Consider the following 14,194-nt stretch of genomic DNA (forward strand, 5'->3'; position numbering starts at 1 on the left):
AATCCAATTACAAGGAAGACTAAGGCAAGTATAAACCTATGGGACTACATCAAATTAAAAAGCTTCACAGCAAAAGAAACCACTACCCAAACCAAGAGACCCCTCACAGAATGGGAGAAGATCTTTACATGTCATACATCAGATAAGAGTTTAATAACCAACATATATAAAAAGAGCTTGCCAGACTCAACAACAAGACAACAAATAACCCCATCCAAAAATGGGGGGAGGACTTGGACAGAATCTTCACCACAGAAGAGATCCAAAAGGCCGAGAAACACATGAAAAAATGCTCCAAGTCTCTGATTGTCAGAGAAATGCAAATCAAGACAACAATGAGATATCACTTCACTCCTGTGAGAATGTCATACATCAGAAAAGGTAACAGCAGCAAATGCTGGAGAGGGTGTGGGGTCAAAGGAACCCTCCTGCACTGCTGGTGGGAATGTCAATTGGTCCAACCTCTGTGGAGAACAGTCTGGAGAACTCTCAGAAGGCTAGAAATGGACCTACCCTATGACCCTGCAATCCCCCTCCTGGGGATATATCCTAAGGAACTCAACACATCCATCCAAAAAGATCTGTGTACACATATGTTCTTGGCAGCACAATTTGTAATAGCCACAACCTGGAAGCAACCCAGGTGTCCAACAACAGATGAGTGGCTGAGCAAGTCGTGGTATATATACACAATGGAATACTACTCAGCTGTAAAAAATAGTGACTTCACCGTTTTCAGCCGATCTTGGATGGACCTTGGAAAAATCATGTTGAGTGAAATAAGTCAGAAACAGAAGGATGAATATGGGATGATCTCACTCTCAGGCAGAAGTTGAAAAACAAGATTAGAAAAGAAAACACAAGTAGAACCTGAAATGGAATTGGCATATTGCCCCCAAGTAAAAGACTCTAGGGTGGGTGGGTGGGGAGAATACAGGTCCATGAAGGACGATAAATGACATAGTGGGGGTTGTATTGTTAAATGGGAAACTGGGGAATGTTATGTATGTACAAACTATTGTATTTACTGTTGAATGTAAAACATTAATTCCCCAATAAAGAAATAAATTTAAAAAAAAATAAGAGTAACAAAAGTGGGAAAAAAATTAAATTTAATTTAAAAAAAGAAAAAAAAAGTAGCTGAGGGTGTGTGTGTGTGTGTCTGCATCGCTCTAAAAAATAAAAAAAGGGAGTCAGGTGGTAGCGCAGTGGTTAAGCACATGTGTTGCAAAGCACAAGGACCAGCGTAAGGATCCCGGTTCGAGCCCCCAACTCCCCACCTGTCATTTCACAGGCGGTGAAGCAGGTCTCAGGTGTCTCTCTCTCTCCCCCTCTCTGTTTTCCCCTCCTCTCTCCATTTCTCTCTGTCCTAACAGCGACATCAATAACAACAAACGATAATAACTACAACAATAAAAAAACAAGGGCAACAAAAGGGAAAATTAAAAAAAAAAAAAAAAGCAGCTGAGCATGAGTGATAGAGAAGCTGTCCTTTAACACCTTCGTGGAAGAAGGCTCTTATGGGACCTCAGCCCACACTTACTAAATTTATTTTACAAGCAAGGATCACTACTTAAAATGCAGTCCCTTCTTTCTGTAGTTGAGTTTAACCTTGATCCCCATTTCTCTACCCATAGAATGTGGGAGTAAGGAGGGCTGGGGAGATAGCATGGTATTTATGCAAAAGACTTTCATACCTGAGGCTCCAAAGTTTCCACACCACCATAAAGCACACAGGGGGCCGGGCAGTAGCACAACGGGTTAAGGGCACATGGCGCAAAGCGCAAGGAGCTGCCTAAGGATCTCAGTTCAAGCCCCTGGCTCCCCACCTGCAGGGGGGTTGCTTCATCAGTGGTGAAGCAGGTCTGCAGGCATCTATTATTCTCCCTACCTCTCTGTCTTCCCCTCCTCTCTCAATTTCTTTCTGTCGTAGCCAACTACAAAAGCAATGACAACAATAACAAGGGCAACAAAATGGGAAAAATGGCCGCCAGGAGCAGTGGATTCAAAGTGCAGGCACCGAGCCCCAGCAATAACCCTGGAGACAAAATAAGTAAATAAATAAAATACATAAAATAATGTGGTAATAAGTACTATGAACATAGAAATATGAAGAGTGGTCAAGGAAGTGGCATAGTGGATAAAGCACTGGACTCTCCTGAGTTTGATCCCCAGCAGCACATGTACCAGTGATGTCTGGTTCTCTCTCTCCTATTTTTCTCATGAATAAAATCTTTAAAAGGGGGAGGGGCAGGAGGTGGCGCACTTGGTTAAGTGCACGCACTACAGTGCACAAGGACCTGTTCAAGCCCCTGGTCCCCACCTGCAGGGGGGAAGCTTCACAGGGCTGCAGGTTTCTGTCTCTCCTCTCCTCTCAATTTCTGTCTCTATCCAATAATAAATTTTTAAAAAATTAAAAAAAAAAAAAAAGAACAGGAATAACTAAGGCTTGGTCAGGTGGCCCTCACAGCTCCAAACAATCACTTTAGGCTTTATTAAACTAGACTGCAGGCTATCTTTCATTGGTAGGGAAAGCATGAGGACCAGATTACTGTGTCTATATTCTTTGCATAGCTGGCATGCTCATCTCCATTCTTTTTGTTAATTTTATTTTTCTTATATTCGATAGGACAGAGAAATTAAGAGGGCAGGAGATAGGGAGAGAGACACCCATAGTACGGTTTCACAGTTCATAAAACTTGCCCCCATGCAGAGGGGGTCTGGGAGCCTGAGCCCGGGTCCTTGAGCATGGTAACGTGTGCTCAACCAAGTCTGGCACCTTCTGGCCCCTCCAAATTTAACACAGCACTGCAGCAGAATTTTTTGTTTTTGTTTTATTTCTAGGGTTATTGCTGGGGCTTGCTAACCTGCACTAGGAATCAGCTGCTCCTGGAGGCCTTTTTTTTCCCCCTCATTTAAAAAAAAAATTATTTATTCCTTTGTTGCCCTTGTTTTTTTATTGTTGTTGATATTGATGTCGTCATTATTGGATAGATAGGACAGAGAGAAATGGAGAGAGGAGGGAAGACAGAGGGGGAGAAAAAGACAGACACCTGCAGACCTGCTTCACTGCCTGTGAAGCGACACCCCTGCAGGCGGGGAGCTGGGGGCTCGAACCGGGATCCTTATGCCGGTCGTTGCGCTTCGCGCCTTGGGTGCTTAACCCACTGTGCTACCGCCCGACTCCCTTTTCCCTAATTAAAAAAAAATTATATTTATTTGTATTTATTTTTCCCTTTTGTTGCCCTTGTTTTAGTTATTGTTGTTGTAGTTGATGTCATCATTGTTAAATAGGACAGTGAGAAATGAGAGAGGAGGGGAAGAGAGAAGGGGAGAGAAAGATAGACACCTGCAGACCTGCTTCACCGCCTGTGAAGCGACTCCCCTGCAGGTGGGAGGCTGGGGGCTCAAACTGGGATCCTTATGCTGGTCCTTGCTTCGCACTACCTGGCTTAACCCGCTGCACTTCCGCCCGACTCCCCTCCCCTCATATTTTTATAGAGAAATTGGGGAGTCGGGCGGTAGCGCAGCAGTTTAAGCGCATGTGGTGCAAAGTGCAAGGACCAGCATGTAAGGACGCCGGTTCGAGTCCCTGGCTCCCCACCTGCAGGGGAGTCGCTTCACAAGTGGTGAAACAGTTCTGCAGGTGTCTTTCTCTCCTCCCTCTCTCGATTTCTGTCAAAAAAAAAGAGAGAGAGAGAGAAATCGAGAGAGGAGGGGGAAGATAGAGAGGGGGAGAGATAAGATACCCGCAGACCTGCTCCACTGCTTGTGAATTGACCTCCCTCAGGTGATAAGATACCCGCAGACCTGCTCCACTGCTTGTGAATTGACCTCCCTCAGGTGGGGAGCCCGGATCCTTGCGCTTCCCACCATGTATGCTTAACCTGGTGTGCTACCACCCAGCCCCCCTATAGCAGGATCTTTACCATTGTGAATCACTGGCAAATGGCCAACCCTCCAAATACTGGGTGGTTACCAACTTCAGCTGAAAAGACATCAGTTTCACTTTCTATTCTCAAAAAACTGTACAGACAGGCCAGAATGCTTGGTCACAATGTTGGTACACTAATCACATGTGGGGACATGAAAAGGAAGAATGGCGGATGAGAGACCAGGTGGGTTCTTTCCCCATTTAAGGACTCAGTAGTATTAAGGTTTCACGTTTCTAAGTCCTGGAGAGGAATCTAGCTCTGAAACTGAGCCTGTCTTAAGCATAAGCACAGTGTTTTCAATAAAACATTTTTATTCTGTACAATATATATGTATATTTAAATATATGTATTTATTTATATATAATATGTACACATGTATGCAGAGAAACCTCAAACAAATCCCTGAGTCCATGGGAACCCAGGACATTAACAAATGGAAAGGAGGGAGCCCATGCCCTAAAGAATAGGAAATATGGCAACATCTTTCCCTTTCCTCCAGGTTCCCTGCAACAGAGGGAAAGGGAGAATCACGGCAAATCACTGAAACAAGAGAACATAGATGGGAGCAGGGGGAAGGGTGGCAGGGTGGGAGCCACAGCTGCCAAGTCTGGGAAACATACAGTTTGATCCAGCATGAAAACTTATTAAGATCATTGTAGAAGAGGGGATAAGACCAGTTGACATGCAGCTGACCTTCGGTATGCCAAGCCTCAGCCTGGCAGCCCCACACCTGGGCCAGCACAACAAATAGCACCTGTGGGGCACATGAGAGGAGAAACTGGGGAAATGGCCCTTGAGTGAAGAGAAGGGAAAGGAAGTCGAGGAATAGGCTTCATGTCTCAGCAAGGGACGGGAGCACTGACATTCACTGTCCCTGTTTCCTTTCTTCAGGCCCTGGGCCACCACGTGGCTGGGAGAGGTCTTTTATCCGTGGCCAAGTAGAGATGGGCAACTCTCATGGCCTTGAGAAGAGGTATAGATAAAAGGAGTGCTTTTGAGGGCCACCCCCCAGTCGCCATGACAATTCCTGAAGTATCGGGACCACTCAGGTGAATCATGCCCCGTCCCGACGATGGTGCTGAAGTGGCAGTGGTGGCCAGCTCGCTCCAGCAGACAGACAATGGCATTGCTGGGGTTGATGAGCCAACCAGACACACTGTTGTTGAGGACTGCCCCGAATTCTCCTGTCTTCTCCCTTAGGGCTGCCCCTCCCTGGCCAAACCAAGCTTGGCACCTCTCCAGAATTGGCAGGAAGCAAGTGGTAGAGAGCACCCCTCTCTCCCTAGCCTATTAACACACAGAACTGCCAGGGGTGCGGGGCGGGCAGCATGACCAGAAGTCACCTTATATATTGCAGGGACAGCAACAGCATGTTGGCTGCTGGGAGAGAGTTCAGAAGCCCCTGTTGGCCTGGGCCTCTCCGGCCGTGATGGCTTGCACATCAGTGACATGGCCGATGCCCTTGGTGACACCCTCCCGGAACAGCAGCTTGGCGCCCACTTTCAGGTACTCGGGGTGTTTCATGAAGCGGAACCGTACCACTGCTTTCTCCCCTGTCCGCAGCTTGTCCTGCAGCAGAGATGCAGTCCCAGCTCTGGCCAGTGCCTCCCTTCCCACTCATGGCCACCCTTGGCTTTCCACCCCTGGGATGCTGCCACCTTCTACCCACCCCAAGTGAGGTTCTATCCCCTTTGTGGGGTCAGGGAGTTATTCCCTGAGACTGGGACCAAGCCTCTCTCCCTTCTAGATGTAGGGTTCCTGGAAAAACAGGAGCATGGCTGGGCCCGTCTCACCTTGGCATGGATCTTTTCCACCACTGCTGTCTGACGGACATTGCCCACATGGACTGTCACCTGGAAGCCTCGCCGGAAGGTAGTGGCATGGAATAGCAAGACTATCTCAGCCTCGAACACCGAGCAGATAGTGGGGTTCATCTCAGGGCTCACCATCACCATGCCCTGAGGAGGGACAGCCCCCAGATCCACGAAGGGCAGATCTCAAATTAGTCTCTCCCTCCCCAGCTACCCTCACAACTTTCAGCTCATCTATTTGCTCTTCCTCTAGGGCTCCAAATACAAAGATCTCAGTAGAGGGTCCAGGTGGTGGTTCACCTGGTAAGTGTACATGTTACAATGCACAAGGACCCAGGTTCAAGCCCCTGGCCCCCCACCTGTAGGGGAGAAAGCTTCATGAGCTATGAAGGTCTGCAGGTATCTCTCTGTGTCTCTCCCTCTCTAGCTCCCCATTCCTTCTCAATTTCTGTTTCTATCCAAAATAAATATAAAATTTTTAAAAAATTAAAAAAATAAAATCTCAGCAGACAATGTTCCTCATAGAGGGAATCCTTTACCCACCTCCCATGCCCTTTAACTCTTTCAATGCTGGATATGTTTAGGGTCCTGGACCCTCAGGTTGCACCCCAGTGATTTCTATTTAGGGAACTGCGCTTTTGGAGTATTCAGACCTTTTCCACACATGGACTGCGCGTAATCAGCTTCTTGAGTTTTGGGTTAGAGGCCATGTCTCCTTTGGACTCCTCTGAAGCACCTGAGGTGGCACTTCATTCAAGTAGCCAGCCTCCCGGGCACAACCCACCCACCCACCCACCTCACCTTGCGAAGGAGCGCTCGGTCAAAGTCCCCGAGGGCCAATGTGGCAGCCTGACCAGCTCGCAGCACTCGACAGGCAGAGCGGTTGCGCTGGATGCTGCATACTCTCAGCTCCAGGAAGCAGCCATCGTCCGTGGGGCCCACCACCAGCTGGTCTCCCTCACGGCAAATCCCACTGCAGCCCGGAGGGCAGGTTGCACAGTGTCAGCTGAGGCTCCTTTACCACCTCCTCTGCTTGGTCACCCTGAGTATCCCTTCCCTTCTAAGGCTGAGTCCCTCAGGTGGGGAAGAGACCCTACACCCCGACTTGAAGGCAGGGAGATGAGTGCCCTGCCCTGAAGCCCAGAGCTGAGAAAAGCCAGCAGCGACAGCTGGCAGAGAGGAATCTGCTGGTCTGACACTGAATACCTGATGCCTGAATTCAAGAGCAAGTTATCCTCTTTGGTTTCAACCATCTGCTCAGAGCTTCAACCATCTTAAAGGAACTTGTTTTCCTACTTGGAGACGAAATACATTCTAGGTTTTTCTCCTTGAAACCCACACTTCCCCATCAAGGGCCTGGAGATTCCCAGTGAGGAGCAAAACTGTTTCCTCCCTCCTAAAGCAACAGGCTACCTCTCTCAGCTCTTCAGATGGTGAAACCCTCATCTGCAAACAAGCACATCCTCTAGAAGGATTCTGTTCAATTCCAGGGCCTTCTCTGGGACGGGATGTCTGAGTTTATGGGTGCGTGAATGCTGAGGGGTGGGAAGCAGGCAGGGAAATTCACCTGGAAAGTGTCCCTCCAACAACTGTCCCCACCTCTGGCACTGTGTAGATTTCATCCACCTAGGGGCAAAGAAAATTCTGTCAAATGACCTGCCAACCATAGGGTGGCAGCCCCAAAATCTCCCAGCATGTGTGGGGCTCAGTCCACATCTGTCCCTGTTAGCTCCCCAGCTCACATCCACTCATGAAGGGGCCAGTTACCTGGAATTCTGTCAGCTGCTGCATGAGTTCTTCCTGCTCTTTGCTGTTGGTGAGTGGTGGCAAGATATTTAGAAAGACTTTGAGCAGATCCAGACTCTCTCCAGACACGCTGGACAGTGTGAAGATAGGGGTGACACTACAGAGGGAGGCATGGAATGGACAGAGGAGGAAAGCTCAACCAGGAAGCAGACGTGAGAGCCGCATGCACGGAAAGGTAAGTCTCTCCCATCTGCTAACTTTCTCAGGATCTCTGGACCCTCCCTCCAAGCCAGTCACAGAATACAGCATGTGAAGCCCATCCCAATGCCCAAAGGAGATGGTGAAGGCCTAGCACAGTACTTCATCTCCAGGGCCCCACACATGAGCAATGCTCAAAGCTGGTGTGGAGGGAAAGGCTGAGATTCCCTCCCACAATCTCATCAACAAGCACAGAGCCAGAAAAGGCCAGAATGGGTTTGGTCCTGGGGAAAACACCATGCTCCAGGGCAGCCTTCCCTGTGGGTGAGGGATCAGAACAGCTTACTTGGGTGACTGGGCAAACTGCTGGGCAGCAGTGACAGCATCATCCTCAGAGGTGACCAGCATGGGGACCTTGTGGCAGCCAGGCTGTTTCAGGACCCGCTCGAGCTGCCGTACTGTCCTCTCCACTGTGGTCTTGGCGCACAGATCCACCTTGCTGACCACGATGAAGAAGGGCACTTTCAGGGCCAGGGCCAGTCCTAGGTGTTCTCTTGTGGTGCCAGCTGCCCCCGAAAAGAAAAGCAGGAGGCAGGAGACAAGAGTAAGAATGCAGAAGGGAGGAGGGGAACAAGAGTAAAGTGTGTCTGGCTTCCAGAATTCAGGAGACCCAGGACAGGAGAGAATTGGTGTCCCCCTGTCCAGCCCCACCCCTGCCCAGTGCCTTGTACCAATCCCGGTGTTGGCGCTGACAAGGAGCAGGGCGCAGTCGGGGCAGTAGGAGGTGAGGCCAAAGATGGTGGTGTGCAGGTACTTGTGGTGGCCTGCCAGGTCAATGAAGGTGATCATCTTGGAGCTGCTCTCACAGATTTCTTCTGCCGTCCGTGAATCACTGTAATTCACCACCTGGCCCAGAGCCCAGGGCTCTTAGTGCCCTCCTGCCAGCCTCCCCACCCCTTTAAAAGTCTCCAGGACCTAAACCAGTCCCTGGGTGATCCTGCTCTTAACCCTCAGCCCCATTTCTGATTTAATTCAGGTGACTCCCAATTTGTTTTCTAAAGAGGAGATAGAGAGTATCTACGGCCCTCAAGGCCTTCACATGTATGACTCCAGAAAGTCTCCACACTCTGCCCGTGGACTCTGTCCTTCACCACTACCAGCCCATCCTCAGAGTCTGGCCCCACTGGGTCCCGTTGATGGCATGCACCTCTCCCTTGCTGTTAAAGCCCAGGATCTCGAAGCTGATGCTGGAGGTTCGGCCAGACTGAATCTCATGCAGGTGGCGGAAAAGGTTGAGCCGAGCCCGGCCACGCCCATTGTCCAGCTCTCCCTGGGTCAGAACCCCAAGCAGCGTTGACTTCCCAGAGTCCACATTCCCCAGCACAGCCACACGGAGGTCTAAGAACTGTAAATGAATTGCCAAAGATGAGGGTTCCATTCTCTCACTTCTCCACACTGAGACTTGGGCTGAGGGCAGTGACATTCCCTGGGGACCAGATAATGAACGGGGCATCCCTTGGGTCCCAGGTCAAGGGAGTCTGGCACCACATGGGCCTCCCAGGGAGTGTAGGCCTTCAAGGCAGCAAAGGGCATATACTCACCTGCTGGTTGTCAGGAACTTTGCGTACCAGGACCTCAGTGATCTTCCGGGGCGTGTCACTATCATAATCTACTTCTCGCTCCCGGAGAACAGTGATGTCTGCCCCAACCCTGTCACAACAAGGGGATAGCTGCCATATCTCACCTGTGCTCACCCCCAATGGCCTTCCCATACTGCCCACAAAGCTTCCAACCATTCACTTCATTTCCTACCACCTGCCACTCTAGCCCATAGCCACAGCTCCCTTTAAACAAGCCAGTGAAGGCTGAGAATGTAGAAGGTATTCCTGTGTGTATGAGGCACTCGGTTTAATCCCACACACCCTTGCCCACTCCCTCACCTCAGAATATAGAGAAACATAAACAAGCCTTAACTCAGTGAGGGGGAAGAGAAGAAAAGAAAAGAAAAGAAAAAAAACTTAGGTACAAAGTTTTAGCCCTTCAGCAAGAGAAGACAGCAGAAGGACAGTCCCCCCTCAGCCCCTCAGGCCTAGGTGACAGAATATACCTGGTCCTCCCCAGAATAGATAAAGTGCAGGGCTGAAGGTAGCATACTTCTCTGCCATCCGGTGCAGGGTCTTGAGGGAGGCTCGCATCTCCTCCTCAGCCAGCCCCACAAGCAGCCCATTGTCCTCGACCCCGATCTGGTAGACGGCCTCTCCGCGGCCCTCCTGGAGCCGCCACTTCATCTGTGTCACCAGGTGCTCAAAGCGGTACTGGGATGGGTTCACCAGCTTCAGCTTAGGGTAGGTGAGAATATGGGGAGAAGGTGAAATCAGAGGTGCTCCTCCTAACCCCCCCCACTTGTGCTGGTACAGAGACCTGGGCCTTCTGTTCCCATTTAAACCCCGGCACATCTGACCACCCCCCACAACAGTGAGTTTCCCTCCTACAGAAGATACAGAGCCCTTGCGCCTTTCTGCTGAACTACATCTCTAAATTGCTAAAGATGGTTAAGTTAGGAGGCTCTCAGAGAAATCCTCCCACACCAGCAAGGACAACCTGCCCCTCCCCAGACTAAGACTCACTTTATATTCAATGTTTCCATCTTCAGCCTGAAAAGGAAGAGAGAACAGTCACATACACCATCCAGTCTCAATCTCTACCTTCCCCCAATTCCCAGGTGGCTCCAGGCAGTTAACTTGAGAGAGCAGAAAGCTTCCACAGCACCTGCTTAGGCAGGTGCCTAACAAGAGTCATTCATATGGCAGACAAGCCCCAAGGTGACTTCTCAGAAGGAAACGATTCTAAGAACGTATCCTGTGGCCTGGGAGACTGTACAGTGGATGAAGCGCTGGGCTCTCACAAATGAAGTTTCAAATCTGTTTCCTGGCATTGCATGTGCCAAATGATGTTTTGGTTCTCTTCCCTCCCTTATTTTTCCCCTCCCCTCTCTTTCACTAATAAAATAATAAGGGTCAGGGAAGTGGTGCAGTGGATAACGTACTGGACCCTCAAGCATGTGGTCCTGAGTTCCATCCCTGGCATCAAATATGCCAGAGTGATGCCCTGGTTCTTTCCTTCTAATAAATTTTTTTTTTCTTTTGCCTTCAGGGTTATTGCTGGGGCTTGGTGCCTGCCACCACAAATCCACTTCTTATGGAGGCCATTTTATTTTATTTTATTTTCCCTTTTGTTGCCCTTGTTATCTTTTTATTGTTGCTGTAGTTGTTGTTATTGATGTCATTGTTAGATAAGACAGAGAAATGGAGAGAGGAGGGGAAGACAGAGAGGGGGAGAGACAGATAAGACACCTACAGACCTGCTTCACTGCCTGTGAAATGACTCCCCTGCAGGTGGGGAGCCGGGGTCTTGAACCGGGATCCTTCCGCCAGTGCTTGGGCTTTGCCCACGTGTGCTTAACCCGCTGCGCTACTGCCCGACTCCCCTGGAGGCTATTTTCCCCCCCTTTTGTTGCCCTAGTTGTTTTATCATTGTTGTGGTTATTGTTGTTGTTGCTGTTGTTGTTGTTGGATAGGACAGAGAGAAATGGAGAGAGGGGAAGACAGAGAGGGGGAGAGAAAGATACCGGCAGACCTGCTTCACCGCCTGTGAAGCAACTCCTCTGCAGGTGGGCGGCTAGGGGCTCAAACCAGGATCCTTCCGCTGGTCCTTGCACTTCGCACCACATGGGCTTAACCCGCTGCGCTACCATCCGACTCCCTGATTTTTTTTTTTTTTTTTTTTTTTTTACCAGAGCACTATTCAGCTCTGGCTTATGGTGGTGCAGGGGAGTAAACACCTGGGACTTTAGAGCTTCAGGCATGACAGTCTCTGCATAACCATTATGCTATCTACCCCCATAAACAAATATTTTAAAATAACTACAACAATAATAAACAGATCCATCTAAGGCAGGAATAGAGCCCCAAATCCCTTTTTTGGTCACTGGCAGCACTTTTCTTCCTACAAGTTAGGTTATCTTTCTTCTCCCCAGAATTTCAAAATGCTCTCTCCAAAAGTTTATGTCTTCCTCTAGTTACAACTCATTCTTTGCTAGTTGTCTGGGAGATACCATTTCCTTCCTCCCTGCCTATCTCAGCTGATGTCATCTACTGTAAGAAGGTGCAATAGAATCTGGACCAGGACCAAAGGGTAAGTGAGCTGAGTATAGTCATCACTATACTACAAACTCAGCAAGAGAAGAGCCGGGTGAGACAAGAGGCAGGCACTGACGCTGGGGCTGAGATGAACAGAAACTCAGAAAATATGATCCAAGGCCAAGCTTCTACCTCCTGTCCCTGACAGCCTCTGCTGAGGTGAAATCCTGAAACCACCCTACAATCTCCTCTACAATCTCTCTCATATCATATGACCTAACACAGAAGAGGCAACCTGTTGCCTGAATCTTCTCTTGGTTGCAAGAGGATATGAGATTCACTTGCCCTGCTCATCCTGGTCACTGTGTTTTCCTTCTTCCCTTCCTCTCATGTACTCCATCCCCTCGAGGCCCACTGGCTCTCAGGTCCCGACAGTTCTTTTACTTTCACTTTCCCCATCAACAAAGACCTTCCTTCTCATTATTTTGCTAAAGATGAAGGATTATAGTGAAAATCAGTTCAGGATATGATACAGTAGATCAAGTACTGAACCTGCAAGCATGATATCCTGAGTTCAGTCTCAAAGTGATGCATTTCCCCTCTGCCCCACCCTCTTAATAAATAAAATATATATATTTAAATTTTTTAAAATTAATTTATTTATTCCCTTTTGTTGCCCTTGTTGTTTTATTGTTGTAGTTATTATTGATGTCGTCGTTGTTGGATAGGACAGAGAGAAATGGAGAGAGATGGGGGGAGAGAGAGGGGGAGAGAAAGACACCTGCAGATCTGCTTCACCACTTGTGAAGCGACTCCCCTGCAGGTGGGGAGCTAGGGCTCGAACCTGGATACTTACATCGGTCCCTGTGCTTTGCGCCACCTGCGCTTAACCTGCTGCGCTACAGCCCGACTCCCAATAAAATATTTCTTATAAAGAATTATAGCGAATAGCTTTTCAGAAAAGTAGCATAAAGACAAAGACGACGGTCTAGACTAATAGTTCTCAAAATGTGGTTCCAGTGCCAGCAGCTTAGCATCACTTGGTGTGACTTGTAAGACAAGCATATGGTCGGGGCCAGGCAGTGGCGCATCTGGTTAAGTGCTCACATTACAGTGGTAAGGACCCAGGTTCAAGTCCCTGCTCCCACCTGCAGGGGGAAAGCTTCATGAGTGGTGAAGCTGGGCTGCAGGTGTCTCTCTCTTTCTATCTCCTCCTCCCCTCTCAATTTCTCTCTGCCTCTATCCAATGATAAATAAGTAGTATGTATAATATATATGCATATGATCGAGTCCACCTGGGAACTACTAAATCAGAAATTCTAGGGGGTGGGGAAGCAATCCAGGTGAGTCGAAAACAATTTAAAGTTTGATAACTACTGACTGACTCCTCCCTGGGTTCTTTCCTCGGAGGGAAAAAGTCTCAGTTATTCTCTGCTTTAAGGCTGGAGCAGGGTTGTGGAGGCTGCCTGTCCCCACTTCCTCAAAGGACAACAAAAGGTGGAGTCCGATGTGGTGTGTGTGTGCACACTCGGAGACAGGAACACGGACAAGTGGGTCTTTTTACTCTGCATCTCGCGTGGAAGTTTAGAAAACTCTACGTCTTCACCCCGGGCTTCAGTCTCCCTTCTCCAGTTGCAGCAGAGAGAGGGAGGGGGCAAGCTACTCTGCTCTCCGCAAGTGGATGGAGGGCCCCTTCCCTTTTTTTCTTCGCGGGTTGTCTAGATGACAAGGGGGGGAGACCTCTTCTCCGGCTCTGCCCCGGAGGTCCTGACGCGGGAGGGAAATTCGGGCACCTGCGTCCCTCCTCCCCTGGCACTGGGGGGCGGGGTTCCCTTCTGCCCGGGGTCTCGACACCCGCACGCGGGTATTCATTCGCTCTCTCCCGCTTTCCTGGAGGGCATGGCCCCCTCTCAGCCCGCCACTCCGTAGGTGCTCACCTCGGGGGGCAAGTACGGGGGGTTGTTGGCTTTGCCCCCTCTGTTCCTTCCGTTCTTCTTCTTCCCCTTCGGGCCCCCGCAGCCGCTGCTGCCACCGGCCCCCTTAGCCTTGAGGGCTCCGCCCACAGCCGGGCCCCCTCCGGGCCGGCAGCAGCCGCCGAACAGTTCCGATACCCGCGAGTCCATCCGCCGCTGCCGCCAGCCCCCCGCCCGGCCCCTCCCCCCCGGCGCCGCCGCCGCCGCCGCCACCACCGCCCCTACTGCCACCACCGCGTCTGGCCGGCCAGGGGAGAGCGGGGTGGGGCCCTGCACAGGCCACGCCCCCTCCCGTCCCGGGCCTCGGGCCGCGTCAGAAACAGCCGCGGAGCACTGTGGGATATGGAGTTCTCAAGCCTGGGATGTCCCTCAGAGGAGTACGGCACCAACCC

The 14,194-nt window shown here is 50.1% G+C and overlaps 1 protein-coding gene across 3 annotated transcripts in view; it reads right to left on the reverse strand.

Annotated features, from left to right (window-relative positions):
* GTPBP2 (GTP binding protein 2) overlaps window positions 1-14,060 on the reverse strand; it is a 22,939-nt gene extending 8,879 nt beyond the window's left edge. For 2 of the 3 annotated variants that reach the window (XM_060189863.1, XM_060189862.1), the window contains exons 1-10: window positions 13,767-14,050; window positions 10,318-10,344; window positions 9,845-10,029; window positions 9,292-9,400; window positions 8,898-9,095; window positions 8,422-8,596; window positions 8,037-8,256; window positions 7,514-7,649; window positions 7,314-7,372; window positions 6,531-6,719 (exon numbers count right to left, since the gene is read on the reverse strand). In XM_060189863.1, the coding sequence (XP_060045846.1) occupies window positions 6,531-6,719; window positions 7,314-7,372; window positions 7,514-7,649; window positions 8,037-8,256; window positions 8,422-8,596; window positions 8,898-9,095; window positions 9,292-9,400; window positions 9,845-10,029; window positions 10,318-10,344; window positions 13,767-13,952 (1,484 nt within the window). In that variant the 5' untranslated portion in view covers window positions 13,953-14,050. Of the gene's footprint in view, window positions 1-4,228; window positions 5,505-5,728; window positions 5,894-6,530; window positions 6,720-7,313; window positions 7,373-7,513; window positions 7,650-8,036; window positions 8,257-8,421; window positions 8,597-8,897; window positions 9,096-9,291; window positions 9,401-9,844; window positions 10,030-10,317; window positions 10,345-13,766 lie in introns of those variants that run through there. The other variant, XM_007530412.2, reaches the window with a different exon arrangement.
* Window positions 14,061-14,194: the final 134 nt, after the last annotated feature.

This window comes from Erinaceus europaeus, chromosome 4 (genome assembly GCF_950295315.1).
Source record: "Erinaceus europaeus chromosome 4, mEriEur2.1, whole genome shotgun sequence".
NCBI lineage: Eukaryota > Metazoa > Chordata > Mammalia > Eulipotyphla > Erinaceidae > Erinaceus > Erinaceus europaeus.